Raw genomic sequence first — 19218 nt, 5'->3', positions numbered from 1 at the left:
TGGATCTTAGTGCTGCGTTTGACACAATTGACCACAACATTCTTTTGCATAAACTTGAAAACTTTGTTGGCATCAGTGGAAGTGCATTAGCATGGTTTAAATCGTACTTATATGACCGCCATCAGTTCGTAGCAGTGAATGAAGATGTATCATATCGATCACAAGTGCAGTATGGAGTACCTCAAGGCTCAGTACTAGGGCCGCTACTCTTCACGCTTTATATGTTACCCTTGGGAGATATCATCAGGAAACATGGTGTTAGCTTTCACTGTTATGCTGATGATACTCAGCTCTATATTTCTTCGTGGCCCGGTGAAACACACCAATTTGAAAAACTAATGGAATGCATTGTCGATATAAAAAACTGGATGACGAGTAATTTCTTACTGCTAAATTCGGAAAAAACAGAGGTGTTAATTATAGGACCTAAAAACTCCGCTTGTAATAACCTAGAACACTGTCTAAGACTTGATGGTTGCTCTGTCAATTCTTCGTCATCAGTTAGGAACCTAGGTGTGCTATTTGATCGCAATCTTTCCTTAGAAAGCCACGTTTCTAGCATTTGTAAAACTGCATTTTTCCATCTCAAAAATATATCTTAATTACGGCCTATGCTCTCAATGTCAAATGCAGAAATGTTAATCCATGCATTTATGACCTCAAGGTTAGATTATTGTAATGCTTTATTGGGTGGTTGTTCTGCACGCTTAGTAAACAAACTACAGCTAGTCCAAAATGCAGCAGCAAGAGTTCTTACTAGAACCAGGAAGTATGACCATATTAGCCCGGTCCTGTCAACACTGCACTGGCTCCCTATCAAACATCGTATAGATTTTAAAATATTGCTTATTACTTATAAAGCCCTGAATGGTTTAGCACCTCAGTATTTGAATGAGCTCCTTTTACATTATAATCCTCTACGCCCGCTACGTTCTCAAAACTCAGGCAATTTGATAATACCTAGAATATCAAAATCAACTGCGGGCGGCAGATCCTTTTCCTATTTGGCGCCTAAACTCTGGAATAACCTACCTAAAATTGTTCGGGAGGCAGACACACTCTTGCAGTTTAAATCTAGATTAAAGACCCATCTCTTTAACCTGGCTTACACATAACATACTAATATGCTATTAATATCCAAATCCGTTAAAGGATTTTTAGGCTGCATTAATTAGGTAAACCAGAACCGGAAACTATTCCCATAACATAATGTACTTGCTACATCATTAGAAGAATGGCATCTACACTAATATTTATCTGTTTCTCTCTTATTCCGAGGTCACCGTAGCCACCAGATCCAGTCTGTATTCAGATCAGAGGGTCACTGCAATCACCCGGATCCAGTACGTATCCAGACCAGATGGTGGATCAGCACCTAGAAAGGACCTCTATTGCCCTGTAAGACAGCGGAGACCAGGACAACTAGAGCCCCAGATACAGATCCCCTGTAAAGACCTTGTCTCAGAGGACCACCAGGACAAGACCACAGGAAACAGATGATTCTTCTGCACAATCTGACTTTGCTGCAGCCTGGAATTGAACTACTGGTTTCGTCTGGTCAGAGGAGAACTGGCCCCCCAACTGTGCCTGGTTTCTCCCAAGGTTTTTTCTCCATTCTGTCACCGATGGAGTTTCGGTTCCTTGCCGCAGTCGCCTCTGGCTTGCTTAGTTGGGGTCACTTCATCTACAGCGATATCGTTGACTTGATTGCAAATAAATGCACAGACACTATTTAACTGAACAGAGATGACATCACTGAATTCAATGATGAACTGCCTTTAACTATCATTTTGCATTATTGACACACTGTTTTCCTAATGAATGTTGTTCAGTTGCTTTGACGCAATGTATTTTGTTTAAAGCGCTATATAAATAAAGGTGACTTGACTTGACTTGACTTGTTTTGCCTCATCCTGAAACAATCAGGTCTTGGTACAGCAGTATTCCTGCAGACCCAGGCTTTACAGAGGCATCATTCGCTGCCCTACAATCCCATGTGGAGGACAGAAGGAAAAATGGTAAGGAGACTGTTTGTGCCCTTATGATGGATGAGATGGCCATTAGAAAGCATATTGAATATGCTGAAGGGAAATTCCATGGGTATGTTGATGTAGGATGTGGCAAAGTTGATGACTCTTTACCAGTAGCCAAGGATGCATTGGTCCTTATGGTTGTAGCTGTTAATGGATCTTGGAAAATCCCTGTGGCTTACTTTGTCCTTGATGGGTTAAGCGAACAAAAGAGAGCAAATATTGTCACACAATGTCTTTACAAGCTGCATGACATTGGAGTGCGCGTTGTTTCCCTGACATGTGATGGACCGTCTTGTCACTTCACCATGATGCAGGCTCTTGGAGCCAATATCACAGTTGGAAACATGAGGCCATTCTTTCCTCACCCTGCAAATCCAAAGCAGGCTGTACATGTGGTTTTTGACGTGTGTCACATGATGAAACTCTTGAGAAATGCTTTTGCTGATGGACGTGTTTTCCAGACAGGCAGTGGCAAAGAGATTAGGTGGAAATACCTAGAAGACCTCAACAAACTTCAGGAGACGGGGGGCTTGAGGCTGGGTAATAAGCTGAAGATGGCACATATTCAGTGGAGGAATCAGAAGATGAAGGTAAATCTTGCTGCTTAAGTTTTCAGCAGCAGTGTTGCAGATGCTCTTGAATTCTGCAACAAGGAGCTCCACTTGCCTCAGTTTCATGGTTCTGAGGAAACCGTTGAATTTCTGAGAACAATCGATTTAGCTTTTGATGTTCTCAACAGCAGGAATCCTCTGGCAAAGGGTTCCAAAGCTCCTTTGAGAAGTTGTAATACACTTCACATGCTAAGTCTGTTGGAGAGAGCTGAAAATTTCCTTCTGCAGCTCAGAGATAGCTCTGGGAGACATCTTCATGCAGGCCCTAGGAAAACGGGTCACATTGGATTTGTTGCCAGCTCCAGAAGCATTGGTTGAAGCACAGGAGGCCCCTTGTAAGTATCTCCTTACTTACAAACTCAGTCAGGATCATCTTGAGCTGTTCTTTTCTGCAGTTAGGGCACGCGGAGGCTACAACAACAACCCAACTGCCCAACAGTTCAAAGCTGCATACAAACGCCTCCTAGTGAGACATCAAGTGAAAAATGGAACAGGGAACTGTTTCATTAGAGATGGAACCAACATGTTGGCAGTGACAGTTGTTCCAGCTTCTCGTCAATTTAATGTCACACCAGCACTCCCTCTGGATTCTGACCACGACTACAGCATCTTACCTTATGTCGAGTCAATATCCGAGTTCAAGGACGCCGCTATCCGTTACATTGCTGGATTTGTGGCGAAAAAGACGAAGGAGAAAATGTGCAGTGTTCTCTTGCACTGAGTTCTGATTCCAGCATGCTCGCTTTCATTGCCCTGAAAAACAGGGGAGGCTTACAGAATCCATCAACAAACATTGTGGAGGTGTGTAAAGCCTCTGAAAGGTGCTTTCAAAGACTTCTGACCACCAGTGGAGGAAAGCTTCCTCAAGGAAAAGGAGTGACAGCTGCCATTACAATTCAGGTTCTGAGTGATTGTGCTGACAAGAATATTTTTTCAGAGTTGCACAACCACATGTTTGAGACCAGTGTTGAGGACAATCATGTACACACCTTGGTTAAGATGGCAGCCTCCATGTACTGCAAGATACGCCTTCATCATTTGGCAAGGCAAGAAACTGAGAAAGTAACAGGGGCTCTTGTGAGAAGGAGGATGAACAAATTAATACTTTTCAATCACCAATAGTATGGTGTTTTTAGTGCACATCTTCCTGTTCAAATAATGTTAACAGCACTTTTTGTGTATCGCTCACACTTGCTTTGTATAGAGCCCGCATCAACGGGGCATAAGTATTTGCTGTGAAAAACCTTCCTTTAAATATGTTCATAATTCGCTCACACTTGCTTTGCTAAGAGCCCGCATCAACAGGGCATAAGTATTTGCTGTGAGAAACCTTCCTTTAAATACGTTCATAATTCGCTCACACTTGCTTTGCTTAGAGCCCGCATCAACGGGGCATAAGTATTTGCTGTGAGAAATCTGCCTTTAAATATGTTCATAATTCGCTCACACTTGCTTTACTTACACATATGCTATCAACAAGTTACATGAGGTTATAAGGTTGAACTGTTATTTTTATTATACAGTACGTTCTGTTCAAATGTTACACTGAAATGTGACCCTGGACCAGAAAACCAGTCTTATGTGTAATTTTTTTTTAAATTGAGATTTATACATCATCTGAAAGCTGAATACATAATCTTTCCATTGATGCATTGTTAGGATAGGACAATATTTGGCTGAAATACAACTATTGAAAATCTGGAATCTGAGGGTACAGAAAAATCTTGAGAAAATCTCCTTTAAAGTTGTCAATTTATATTGGCCATAGTGCTGCATCCATTCACAAAAATAAATGTTTTATATATTTAAGGTGGGAAATTTACAAAATATCTTCATGGAACATGATCTTTACTTATTATCCTAATGATTTTTGGCATAAAAGAAAAATCTATAATTTTGACCCATTCAATGTTTTGTTGGCTATTGCCACAAATATACCTGTGCAACATAAGACTGGTTTTGTGATCCAGGGTCACAAATGTTCAATTGTTCTGTTGTTTCAGTGTTATCTGTTTGTGGTGTCTGTTTGTTACGTTTGTCTTGTCCTGTGTACCCACTCTGAGCCTGCACCTTGACGTGGTGAGTGGGCTTCTAACTAAACCAGGCTAGATGTTGAGAGTTAAAGCCAAGATGCTGTTCATCCTTTCTCTTTTTCAGACATGCTGGTGATTGCTGTTTCCAAGTTTTTCCAGTAACGAACACTGCTAAGTATGAAAGAACTTTAACTCAGATTGAGGACAGTGAAGAGCAGCAAACATACAAAGCACACATACATAGTTTAGTTATAATTAGCCACCTGGCTGTTAAGCCAAGTTAAGTTAGGTAACTCAGACAACATCTGTAGTTTATATTGTATTATTTGTATTTGTCTATATTGTTCATACTGCAGTGCATACCCATGTGTTCTGCTCTTATGCTACCGTTAATATACTTTACATATCGATTCCATCGTCCGGCACGTCCACGCTACCTCAGGTAAAGGTAAGGTGCGCAGTCACTGCTTTCCTGGTGCTCGTGTTCTAGACATTGCTTGCTAGGTTCCCGAGATCCTGAACAGTGACGAGCGCATCGGAGCTTTTGTGCTGCACGCGGGAACGAACGACATCAGGCTGCGGCAGATGGAGGTTCTGAAGAAGGACTACAGGAGCCTGATTGAGACAACGATCATCGTGTCTGGACCGCTTCCCACGTACCGACTAGGACAAGAAAGGTTCAGTAGATTATTTGCTCTAAATGAATAGCTAATGTCATGGTGTAATGAACAGAGACTGCCCTTTGTAAATAATTGGAATCTGTTCTGGGAGCGACCTAGGCTCTTCCGTGCTGATGGTCTTCACCCCAGCAGAATTGGAGCGGCTCTTCTGTCGGACAACATCTCCAAGGTGTTACACACCATATGACTAGTAAGTCAAAGTCCAAATCACACTCTTTGCTGTCCCAACTTAATTGATATAAGTACCAGTGTAGAACATTATAGAAACTGTGTCTATTCCTCGTTTAGTTAGGTCAAACAATAAATCCACTGTGGGATCTAGTGTTGTCAAAAGACCCGGTACTTCGGTACCAAGTCAGTACTAAAAAGATTTAAATGTGACAGTACCAGGTTTCTTTAAGTACCGGTAGTACCGAGGACCCGTTCAAACCCGGTTCAGCGCTATGATTTCCGCGAAGCAGAAAACGAGGACGGAATCTCAAAATCCAGTCATGAAAATGAAACTTACATTTTAATATGGACAGTCATGGAATTTGTCAAAGTTAGCATAAATTAATCAAATCAAATCTCCATATGTACCAATATCTGTTAATGTTAAGCCGCAAATGTTGCTTGAAATATGAATCTGTGTTCTGCGCGTCTCTGTGTGAATTAATGAATGGCAGAGACGTGCGGGTTTGTTTACTACATAGACTGAAGCGCATGACGCTTGCATTAATTTCAGCATCTGAGCTTCAGAGTTCTCTCTCCATCAAGCGATCTTTTCAGTTACTCACACATGCAAAAGAGAGAGAGAGCGAGAGTCTTACCACGCTGAATCGACACGCTATATGTAAACTATTCTTTATTGTCTTTTCCTGTAATGGAGTTCATATAGAATTATTCATATTCATTTTTGAACAAGCAAAAGACATACCGGGTTCTCCGGTAGTGGGTGGAGCTAATGCGCAAATGTCAATTTCATTGGCTGGTGCTGATTTAGTACCGTCCCTGTTTTAATTTCAGCAAATCAGTTTGACCGAACGCAGACAACGTGATTAATATTCATGAACCCAGCAGCTCATCAATTCATAGTGCATTGGATATACATTAGTATGATAGTAGAATTAGTAGTAGTATTATCTTTTAATAATAATTAATATGATCTATTACTTTTTTTTTTTACAGAAACCCTCAATGACCAAAAATATCTTAAGCATCACCACCAGTCTTAAGTTCAGTTAAAATGACAAATATGCATTCATTAGGCCTAAAAGTAAATTTTTACATAAAGGCATTGTGCTAGAAATATTACTATTGTTTAGTAAAATGTATGTGACACTGCTACTACTGTTGAAAAAATTTACAAAATTTTATTTTTTAAAGAAATAAATCACAATATTTCTTCCATGTTTCAATTTTAATAGAAAATCCCCTTTATTTACCAGAAATAAAATGTGTTTAAATTTCATAAATTAAAAGACAAATTAAATTTGGGTGAAACTTGTTTACTGTTTTTCATAATTATATAACTTGTAGAAAAACTTTAAACGCAATTGTAAATAAGTATAAAGAATGGCATTGGTTTTATTTTTAGTGCTAAAAAGTTTTTTTTTTTAATTAGCATATTTTTGTGTTTTGGTTTGGTACCGAAATTGGTACCGAGAACCGTGGATTTTCACTGGTATCGGTACCGAATACTGAAATTTTGGTACCGTGACAACACTAGTGGTGGTTTAGCTATTTAACGGATCTTCTATAGCCCTACAATCCATCGCGCTCTTTAAGATCACTAAATTTGAGGCTTCTGGTCATTCCTAGGATATCTAAGTCCACTAAAGGAGTTAAAGGTGTTTTCACATTTAGCTCCTAAACTCTGGAATGGCCTTCCTTATATTGTTCGAGGCTCAGACTCGCTGTCCCAGTTTAAAACTAGATTAAAGACGCATCTCTTTAGCCAAGCGTTCACATAATGCATCTCATACCTTTTATACTACAGTTAAATTAGACCAAATGCATTAATATTATGAAAAGCAGCTAAATTAAATTAAATTAAATTTATGCAGTTAGCAGACGCTTCTATCCAAAGCGACTTACAGTGCATTCAGGCTATCAATTTTTACATATCATATGTTCCCGGGGAATCGAACCCCCAACCTTGCGCTTGATTGCGCAGTGCTCTACCAATTGAGCTAGAGGAACAAGCAGCTATGCTAGTTATTTCCCATCTGCTTTTTTGTTATAGACTATGTCAGCTCCAGTTTGTATCCAGCCTCTCATGGAAACTTCAGATGCCCCAAGACCTGTGAAGAGACGACTCGACGCCTGTGAAGAGACAACTCGATGCCGGCGATATGTTATGCACTAAATTAATACATTTCTGAAATGCATTTTCTGTAAAGCTGCTTTGAAACAATATGTATTGTGAAAAGAGCTTTACAAATAAATTTGAAATGAACATCCTTACTGTAAACCGTACCACTAGGTTAACTCTATACTAATTTCATGTCATTTACTGTTTATAAAACACTACGTCTATACCACACTTTTTTTGCACTTCTGGTTAGACACTAACTGCATTGAATTGTCTCTGTACTTGTACTCTACACATGGACAATAAAGATAAGTCTAATGTAATCTAAAGGGGTCTTGACATCTCCGTTATCAATATTCACTGTGAAGGCTACTGACTGAATATGTATAATTACGAAGTTCTAAACCATAAGTAATAAAACCACATGACATTTCTGTCAAAGTATGTTTTCTTGAAGTGTCTACTGTGTGTTTTGATAATAAATATTCAATCATTTCGTTAATAAATATTTATTTATTGAAACAAAAAAACAATTTTAAAAAAGTAATACTTTTTTTTTTTTAATCCTGATCCCCTCTCTAGCTACATTCGTTGTGGGGAAGAAAAGTGAGAGGCCATGGGGTGGATGGCTAGGGTGATACATGAATGGCACGGAGGGGAGAAAGAAGGGTGGGGGGAGAAAGAGCAGTGACTATTGAACAGTGTTATGTCTACTAATGTGAACATGTATTAAACTAAAGACAAAAGGCACATACACAACCCCAAAACAATTTAACAATCTTCAACTGTTTCAAGTTAAAAACATGCTGAGAGGTTTAATCCAGCATCACCCCAACTGGATGAAGACTCTCAAGCCTTCAGCTAAATTATTTAAAAAAATATCATTACCCCTAGGTGATAAATGAACTTCGTCTCTTAGAAACAGTTGAGGCTTGTTAAATACAATTTGAGGGTGATGCACTATACCCCCCTGCATTCCCAAGACAAAGGTAGCCATGACACTGTTCACCCATTTACGGGACTTGTCAATTTTCCCCGGAAGGCCCGGTCTCCACCGACGTCTCTGGGTGATGTCAGACAGCACAATGGTCATCTGAGCGAAACGGCGATAGAGATGTTGCAGATCCTGCTTCATCGCTGCGACGAGATCGATGCTCTTCCTGCATCCCAAGTCGTTCCCGCCGCAGTGAATCAGCAGGACATCCGGGGCTGCTCTTCCTCTGAGGGACCGGTAGAAGAAAGGAAGGAGTCCGTGCCATCAAAGTCCATCACAGCCAAACCAGTAAACCTTGGCCGCTAGGCCAAGATTGGCCCCGATGGTCTCTCTGGTCCTCTCTTCCCCACGACGAATGTAGCTACTCCCGATGATCCATGGACCTGTTAATAGGATACAGCAATCACAATCAAAACACTGTTTTGTCAGTATGAGTAAACAGATTTTAACACACAAGTAACTTGTCTCTGGCCATTGATTTATTTATATCCGAACAAAACAGAAAAAAAGTCTATGCAAAAATACAATAAAACACAAATTATTTGCTCTTATCTGTTCATTGAAATAATAATAACAATATAAGTATTACACAAGGTAAATGTATTATTTTATTCTCTCTTACAGTGTTGCTTTCCATATTTTATACTATATATTCTAAATGATACTATATTAATATGGCTTACCTTTGTTAGTAGCGTAGTTAGCCATGGTTTTAGTTTTTTACTTTTTCTGGTGTTAGCAGAAGAAAAGTTTGTATTTTTACCTATAAGGAAAGAAAAATGAAAAGGGCAACCATTAGTTATAGATGTTATTGGTGACATTCGTTATTGTCCATTTATTATCTATATGTTATTTAACAGGCCAAAGCAGACGCTTTTGTCCAAGCGATTTACTGAATAACTTTTTTATATGACTGATTCGTCCATTTCTCTTGCGATGAAGATGTGTAGATAACAGTTAACGCCATTTTGTGGTTATATTCGACGCCCATTAACGTTATACAACATAATATGCATCAAAAATTTTATTATATTTAAAATATTCGATCCCTGGGCGGTTAAATAACTATTGGGTATGAATTCATATCAGTTCTTGAACATAATTTTACATAACTTCTTAATAGTATGCATTAACTTAATATGGCGTACTGGCGTTACATTTTAAAATACTATACAAAATAATTAATCAGAATACTTACTCCTGCTCACTCACGCCAAAGAACTCCCTGCTCAAGCTCGCCGTCTCTGCAAGATTAACGATGGCAGTTTGCACGCACAGCTACTAGAAGATTTACATCTGTCAGACAGGTTGCTGACGTCATCAAGCTTAGTTTGAGTCTGCGCGTCAGAAACGGAAGTGCTAAAAATCGCTAAAAAAAATGTGCTTCACTTGTCTCAATTGAGTTCCAATGGGGTCGCTGTGTCCATCTCACTTACAGTTTGAGCGGATCCAACAAGATTTTAGTTACAAGCTCAATTTTGTGTTAAATTGTCTAAATATTTGTAAAACAGACAGAGCTAAGGGTGATTAATACCACTGATTTATTTAGAGAGAAAAAAAATACACCACAAAAAGGGCACTTTGGAGTGTAAGGGCGAAAAAAGGGCATATGCTCTGCACAAGTTGAGCCCTACATGTGAATGTGACTGCTTCCCACTATACATATCCTGCTATACACTATACACTGCCATCTATGGAAGCATATGGGTAGCGATATATTCAATTTGCAATGTAATATGCAAAATGACAATGCAATATGTAAAATGGCAATGCATTTCTGTATTTACATTTACATTTTCCAATACATGTGTGCAACGTTTGGTGCAAAATGAAAATGAAAATTACATAATTTTCATTTGCCATTTCATACACCAGTTTTAATATGTAAAATGAAAGCTAATTTTAACGCTTTATAAGTTGCAAAATTAAAATGAAAATATATTACAGAAATGATTAGATATGTCTAACATGTTCAAGCAAAAACTGTGGCAAAATTATCATTTAAATGCTATTTTTCTTAAATGCATTAACACTTACAGTCAAGAAACTTACGATTGCATTTTCATTCAGTGTCCCGCAATGAATGTAGCAAAATTCAATGTGCACATTGAAAATGCATTCCGAGCCGATCACGTGTCCGCCCCCTCGCGCCATGTCAATCACTGCGTGAACAAGGCGGGGCTTGCAGAAGGTCTGAGACTCAAATCTCAAGAAGAGGATTCAAGTGAGAGAACATGGGCCCGTGTACATTTTGATCATTTCGGTTTATGGCTTCAATATTTCATTCGCACTTGTGGGCGGAGCTGAAGCGCTCCTTTCATCTGATTGGTCGAATCGCTCCACCTTTAGCACAGTCTTTTCATTCTTTCAGGCAGAATAAGAGTCAGTACAAGTGCGGCACTGTAATGTCTGAAACCACCGCTCACTGTTAATTAGCATAATATTTGAATCAGATGATGCTGGCCACATAATTCGTGCTGCTGCGACTTGCAAGAGACCCCGTTAAATTATTTCTAGGTTATAGTATTGTATAAATATTGTCCCACTGATAAAAACAGTTCAAATAGTTCTGTCTCCTTGGATAACAGTGAAGAGGAAATAAATATAGTTAAATTTATGAAATAAAATTAAATAGGATTTTTTGGGAAGGTAAGTCTGGCCAGTTATACAGCAATACGAGTCAGACGAGTCTGAAGATCTGAGCTGAATTTGGTGAAACATTAAAGTTCTAGTCTGTGTCAATTACTCTCATAAATAATAATAATAATAATGTTACCCGTATTTTTTGGTATAAGTTGCACCAGTCCAAAAATACGTCATGACGAGGAAAAAAACATATATAAGTCGCATTTATTCAGAACCAACCAAGAGAAAACATTACCGTCTACAGCCGCGAGAGGGCGCTCTGGGGTAGGCTACAGGAGCACTGAGCAGCATAGAGCTCATTTTACTATTTTTATTTCAGAAATGTAACAATATTAATTTTTACAATTATTTATTAATGTCAGACACACATACCTAGTGCCTTATGACTTAAAAGATGAGAGTGGTAAATGTTACAGACATGGAACTGTTCAGTCTATTATTGATTTTTATTTCCACTTCACTTTTTTCCAAAGAGACAGAACTATTTGCACTGTATTTATCAGTGGACAATATTCATACAATACTACAACCTAGAAATAATTTGCAGGTCTTAGCAGCAGGAATTATGTGCATCTGATTCAAATATTATGCTAATTAACAGTGAGCGGTGCTTCTTATTCTGCCTGAAAGAATGAAAAGACCGAGTTTTAGGGAAGTCGTGGCCTAATGGTTAGAGAGTCGGACTCCCAATCGAAAGGTTGTGAGTTCGAGTCCCGGGCTGGCAGGAATTGTGGGTGGGGGGAGTGCATGTACAGTTCTCTCTCCACCTTCAATACCACGACTTGGGTGCCCTTGAGCAAGGCATCGAACCCCCAACTGCTCCCCGGGCGCCGCAGCATAAATGGCTGCCCACTGCTCCGGGTGTGTGCTCACAGTGTGTGTGTGTGTGTGTGTTCACTGCTCTGTGTGTGTGCATTTCGGATGGGTTAAATGCAGAGTACAAATTCTGAGTATGGGTCACCATACTTGGCTGAATGTCACATCACTGTATACTGTCACTGTATCACTGTATTTTTTTTCACTGTACCGTCACTGTCACTGTCACTGTATCACTGTCACTGTATCACTGTATTTCACTGTATTTTCACTGTATCACTGTCACCGTCACTGTCACTGAGTTGAAGCTGGAGCGATTCGACCAATCAGATGAAAGCAGCGTTTCAGCTCCGCCCACCAGTGCGAATGAAATATAAAAGCCATAAACCGAAATGATCAAAACGTACACGGGCCAACTGTCTTGTCCATGTTCTCTCACTTGAATCCTCTTCTTGAGATTTGAGTCTCTGACCTTCTGCAAGCCCCGCCTTGTTCACGCAGTGATTGACATGGCGCGAGGGGGCGGAGACGTGATCAGCTCGGAATGCATTTTCAATGTGCACATTGAATTTTGCTACATTCATTGCGGGACACTGAATGAAAATGCAATCGTAAGTGTCTTGACTGTGAGTGTTAATGCATTTAAGAAAAATAGCATTTAAATGATCAGCGTTAAAATTAGCTTTCATTTTACATATTAAAACTGGTGTATGAAATGGCAAATGAAAATTATGTAATTTAATTTTCATTTTCATTTCGCACCAAACGTTGCACAAATGTATTGGAAAATGTAAATGTAAATACAGGAATGCATTGCCATTTTACATATTGCATTGCCATTTTGCATATTACATTCCAAATTGAATATCGCTACCCATATGCTTCCATAGCCATCCCCATCGCGAGAAGAATGTATCAGTCCACGCGTCGTGGGGCGAGCACAACATGAATGAAATAAGACATCGAACCTTGCCTGTGTTTTAGCAAAAGCTTACTCCCCTCCACATAACAGCAATATTACATCACGCCAAAATTCACGATCAAATCTTACTAAGGCAAAGGTTATGGTTATGTTTGCTCTGTAACTAAATATTCATAAACCTTTGCCATAGCAGGCTTTGTTGATTCGCCAGGCGACTATTGACCACTTTCCTTCAGCAAACATCTGTAAGAACGTCACAGAGCGTAATTAATATTCATGAGCAAACCTTCGCCATAGTAAGAATAATAACTTGGCTCTTTAATCTAAAATTTTATTTTTTGTATTTGAATCATAGTGGATCCATTTTCGGTTTTAAAAAAGTACTATGTTAATTCCACATTGTTTATGTATTTTTTATTTTATTTTTTGTATATAAAAAAGTTCCACGGTCTTTACTATAGCCTAATTATTAAGCCGACTGCTGTGTATAATGTTAGTTTCTAAAAATGTCCATAAGATGTCACTGTTGATATGTCTTGACTACAACACTTTTCTATTGTTTTTGCCTTTTTCAAAAATCACTTTTTTAAATAGCCTACTCTCTGCGATTCTCTACCGAAAATCTGAAAAAATAGCCTAACATATGATTTTTACGCTTGTTCCACATCATTCTCTAGGTAATAGCCTAAGATATATTTATTATTCATCTGTGTACACTTAATGATCTTTTGTCTATTACACAATAGATCTTAAATTATTTGTTGCTGTGTGATGACGAATCTCACCTCTGTCATGGCTTGATTATCTGAGGAAGTTGTACAGAACTGTTTTAGTTGTAAAATGCAAATTATTAGTACAAGTTTGATGCTGCTCCAGATCAATTTCACTATTTACAAAACATGCATCCAGTTTGTTCCCGATTGGTCCCCTTTCAGCAAAGGATATTCATTGGCACTTCGAGCTGTCAATCAAAGTAGGGACGCATGTTTCGCTTTTCAGAATTGATGTTATAGAAAACTCATAAAATTGATGCTGAAACAGGAGAGAGGATGCAGTCGGTAAGAACACATTTAACAGCCTGTTGGACGCAGAAGTTAAGAGTCATCATCATCCAGTCAAAATATCCACTCTTTCTTGCTTTGGAGGGTTTAATCAGGTAGGCTATGTTTTAAAATTATTCTACAACATATGAAAACATTAATTATTCAGTGTGTTTTACTTTATTAGGCTATAAAAATGATTGACTATATCCTTATCGTGTTTTAGCGTCCTTTGAGAGCTGTAAGAGTTTGTTCTTTCAAGTGAATTTCAAGTCCATGATCCTTCGTCCCACAGGTACAAGAAGCGATAAGGACTATTATTATATGGGGACTGACATGCACACTTGGAAGTCAGAGGTCCAGATGCAGAAATCTGCCTCGCTTATTGGGATGGTCAGTCATCAGACAGATTTCACCGAGCTCACTTTCTCCATGTTCAGCGGTAAAACAGACATCTGCCCGAAACGCGTCCCTGCTGACGGCTGTGGCTCGAATCCCGCCTCGGTACAGATGTGCTGCTGCGGATCTGAAGATCTCAAACTCCACGCGCATCACCCCTCCAAACTTCACTGTTTCACCATGTCACCCGAGGAGGGTATGTACCTGCGGACATTTGTCTATACGGGTGTATTTATTTATTTGTTACCGATTTTTTTCGGGACTTCGCCGTCTTAATCTGGTTAATGGATTTAAAGGATCCCAGCTATGGCTGAGCACAAATAAGAATGCATGTATAAAATAGCAATAAAAATATTTAGCATTAAAATAAATTTAGCTCTAGCTTACAACGGCTTCTGCAACGTTTAATTGAACATATATGCTAAATGTCAATCTGTACAACAGAGCCTAAAGCCGTTAGTTTTAAAATGGCTTTATAATAATAAAAATTATAAAATAAAATAAAATAAATTAATTTATAATAGGCTAAATAAATGCATAAGAAAAAAAATAATAGATTATAAAAAACTAAAAATGAATTAGACTACATATACAATTTGATGTATTGGATGTAGCCTATTAATGAATTTAGTTGCATAGCAGCCAGATATAGCTTACATTAAAAATCAGACAGAAATTTACATTTGCTGAAGAAAATTTAGTTAATGCGGATCTTGTCCTTTCAGGGAAGGTGTAAACACTCTTTACCTTACCTTATCTTACCTGTTTCATAGGACATGGGGATATATTGGCGTGTGTACGTGGGCGTAATTACAATAACGTCTAAGCGCAAAAAGCAAAATTGTGCAATCATTCTGTCGCGTTGTTTTTTGCACAATTCGACACATTTCCTCCTTGCTAGAATTTATCGTGTCTTGAGAAAAGTTTAATGTGTCGCGCATAGCCTAGTAACGGAACCTTAAAAAAAACTGTTAAATAACGAAGTTAGATTAATCTCGCACGGTTTGTCATTTGACAAAATACTTGATCGAGTTATCTCTTGTCAATCTCGTCCTCATATTGTTCCAAACTTTACTTAATTGCTTTTGTGGAACACAAACATAGATTTTAGTGATTCAGGTTCACTCACTGTTTCTTGCATCTTTTTTCATACACTAAAAGTGAATAGTCATAGACTAAGGCTGTAATTCTGCCTTACATCTTCTGTGTTCCAGAAAAGAGAGTCATACAGGTTTACTATGAGGCTGAGTAAAGGAGAATACCGTGATATTGCACTGGGAGATCACTCTAGGCAAAACATAAAGAATGATTCAGTAATTTCATTCATATTTAATCGCAAAATCATTTTAATACTTGCATCTTACCTCCCTATTTTCATTGGAGAAGGAACACACATTCTATTGATTAAGCTCTTTAGTAGCTATATTTGCTTAAATGTATGTGACACTATTATCGCAATTCATGCTAGTTGTAATTGAGCATGCATCCCTCAAGAACAGGGCTCTCTGGTATGGACTAGGGTGGTCACCCTGTTTAGATGATGCTACAGTGGCATGGGATTGCGGGGGTTGGGAAAGCTAACCGCTTACTTCAACTTATGATTATACAAATTTGACTTGTATTAGTAATAATACCTTGTCAGAAAAGAGAGTCAGAGGGTTTGATTATGACGTTTGCCTGACAAATTCAAACCAAATGTTTGTCTCAGCATTTCTGAGACTTGGGTCTACAACTCACCCCCGTCCAAGGTGAATAATTTCAATGTTTCTCAGATGTATTTGACAGAAAGGAACACAGATGTTTTAGATACAGTATGCATTTGAGCATCCTAATTTACATATTGGAAAGGAATGGAATAGATTTTAATGAAATGTTTTGTGTAGTGTGTTGCGTGATCTTGTTGATATGTTTCAGAGAACAGGTTACAGATATTATCCCACTTGTTTGAAATGTGCAATGATTTTCAAATGTTAAATAAAAAATATCACTGCAATTAAATATTATATGATTCTGCATTCATCTGTGAGTCTGTTTTTGAGTATAGACCACAGTTCATCCGTGCTCATTTCAACTGCAGTGGCAGAACATGCTTGATTGTACAGTAAATGAAGTGATATGGAAGAAAATGTACAAGTTTTTAGACCTATACCTATAAGTCCTACCTATTTTTGGAAAATGGCGATTTTTGTTTTTCTGAAGAAGAATACTCTTTTTCACCCATTACTCTTGCACATGTTTTTTAGTTGGCACGTAGTGCTGCAGCCAATTTTCAGGTCTCAGTTATAAGAATTTTTATTCATTCAGGCCCATAGTCGGATTTATACTTATGCATGTCTACTTTTTTGAATGAGGCAAAAGTAATGGCAAAAAGTATATGTCTGAAACCAGTATATATATACAGCATGTGCTGTTTTCATTGTTAATGAAGACATTTATTTAATTATGTAATCATTTTGTAACCAAGTAGTTTCAAGCTCTTATCTAGACAATGTTTTGTAGAAATGCCATGCTATCATACAAGATAAAGTGATCTGGGTGATGCCTTTAATGCAGCAGCATTCACATTGTACTGTACAATTCAGCAAGATCATGAGAAAGTTATGGCCATACAACCAGTGAGCTGGCAAGACATCGCACATGATCATGATGAAGATCCTAAGAACGCAGCACTTGTCCTATGGGACAAAATCTCTCGACCATGCCGAATTAAATTGTTCTTTGGCTTTCTGTGTCCTGGATAAGTCAACTCCTGATTTGTGGTGCATTGGTAAATATAGTGGGATCATTTTTCATTGAATCAACACATTTCCAGTTTCTGAGCTGATTGATATTATATCGAACATCCTGAATTCATCCCATCAAGTTACCTTTAAAACTTCAGTGTCATTTTTCAGCAAATGAGATTATGATTCTCAGAGCTGCTGTGGTTGTCAGTGCTTGTGTTTTTTTTTTAACACAAGGTAATACTTAGTATTCACAGACAAACTCCCACGTCAAAGTGTTGATTCAGCTCATGAAAAAATGAGTAATTGACTCTAAAGGGAGTTATTGGTATAGTGTTTCAGGTTTCTATGGCAATGCGTGTACTCCCACTCACATATACAAACTCAGCACCGTTTGGTCACTCTGTAAAATGTGGCATTTGCACTCATTGTTGAATTCCTATAGCTTGATGAAGTTTCCTGTGCTTTCTTGGCTGATAATCAGTATGTCTCATGATGTGTGGTGTGGTGCTGCCATTATTGACTTAAAAAAGTGTAAAGCTCTCAGACTGATCAGATTTAGAAGTTCTCATTCAGGTGATTTTATAGGTGGATGCTTTATATACAACAACTAGCTTTATTACTTCCTGTAAACATGTGTTGTCCACAAGATTGCTTTGTTTTAGTTGCTGTGGCTGATTGCACTCAAGTTTAAAAAACTGTTGACGTCGGTGGTTGCATCACTGGTAAACAGTTGTGGGCTGTGCAATTATCTGCTCTCTCCTGATTTTTCGTTAGTTTCTCTGGTTTTTGGGATTTCTCTCTCACACTTGCACATGCTTGATCTCTATACAGTTGTGTTCTCACTCCCACACATCCTCCTTGACTGCGGCCCATGTCTTTTGGGGAACTCCTATGACATCAGAGTGAGGCATGGATAAATTGATTGTGTGGGGAAACTGTAGCATTTGCAGCTTGTTCCATTGATTCACAAAGTCCTCATGATCAATGTGCAGTGATATTTCATCCTGGTCGATGACATCACTGAACATTTTTCAGCGTCAGTCACCAAGCCTTTGAGAGCCATTTTGCTGTAATGGAAGCCATTGAATCATTTCTCACAAACAGGTCTCTAGAGGACCGTCATGAGTGTTGATTCAGCTTAATTTAGTTGGGAGTTTACAATCTTATTCTTGAGAGAAAGATGCGGTCAGTGAGGCATAATGTGCAGAAAAAGTTTGAAAAACATGTTATTTTCTAATCGAGTAGCGTTTTGATGAAAGCTGCTCTTGTGGTTTTAGAAGATTACAGCATCTGACACTTAATCATTATGGTTTGGGATCATTACGTTGTTGTTTTTCAAATAATATGTAAAACCTCAGCCTACTTAATCAATCCTGAGGTAAAACATTCAGAGGTCGACCACCTTTATTACTGGTTGGTTTATAACTAAAATTAAGGCTTTTTATGGCACCTGTGATGTCATAGCAATGTCCAGTTTTGTTTTAAATGCTTGCAGGATGTGTAATACCAAGCCAAAGAAACGGCTTGAATCATCCTTCATTTCAAGGGCACCCTTGCCCTGCCAATACAACCCTCAAACCAATAATTCTGTAAAAAAAAATATTATCTGTTTTGAATAAGTGTTGAAATATCGCTGGAATACCAGAGGAAATGTGCTCTGGACCTGGGCTTAAACGGAGGAAAAACAGAATTGGAATTAGTTTATACATCATAAAATGTATTTTTAGCTTGGACCATGTCTTGAGAATCACTCATAAAAATGCGCCCACACTCTCCAACCTTTTTTCCCCCTTGCTTTTTGATATAGGGGTCGAATTCCTGCCTCTTGTGAAATGGATCTGATTGTTTTGCCTACTCGCTCTGTCTCCCTGACTCCGTACTGAGATGAAGGGGCTACTCGCTCTTGGCCTGTGCCAGGGGGACATGCCACAGCTAACCGCACATCTACATGGGCTGAATTGCTCATGCATTTTTAGACGGCAGCAACTGCGTCTCCAGACTTCTCGAGCGTGTGACCGTGCACGC

The 19218-nt window shown here is 38.6% G+C and overlaps 1 protein-coding gene across 3 annotated transcripts in view; it reads left to right on the top strand.

Annotated features, from left to right (window-relative positions):
* Positions 1-13803: 13803 nt before the first annotated feature.
* Positions 13804-19218, top strand: part of LOC132097903 (zinc finger protein GLIS1-like) — an 80427-nt gene continuing 75012 nt past the window's right edge. For 2 of the 3 annotated variants that reach the window (XM_059503891.1, XM_059503890.1), the window contains exons 1-2: positions 13804-14184; positions 14295-14663. In XM_059503891.1, coding sequence (XP_059359874.1) covers positions 14345-14663 — 319 coding nt within the window. In that variant the 5' untranslated portion in view covers positions 13804-14184; positions 14295-14344. The remainder of the gene's footprint in view (positions 14185-14294; positions 14664-19218) is intronic. The other variant, XM_059503892.1, reaches the window with a different exon arrangement.

The sequence above is a fragment of the Carassius carassius genome, chromosome 21 (assembly GCF_963082965.1).
Source record: "Carassius carassius chromosome 21, fCarCar2.1, whole genome shotgun sequence".
Classification (NCBI taxonomy): Eukaryota; Metazoa; Chordata; class Actinopteri; order Cypriniformes; family Cyprinidae; genus Carassius; species Carassius carassius.
The sequence above is the reverse complement of the archived record's forward strand: the minus strand, read 5'-3'. Positions and strand labels throughout refer to the sequence as shown.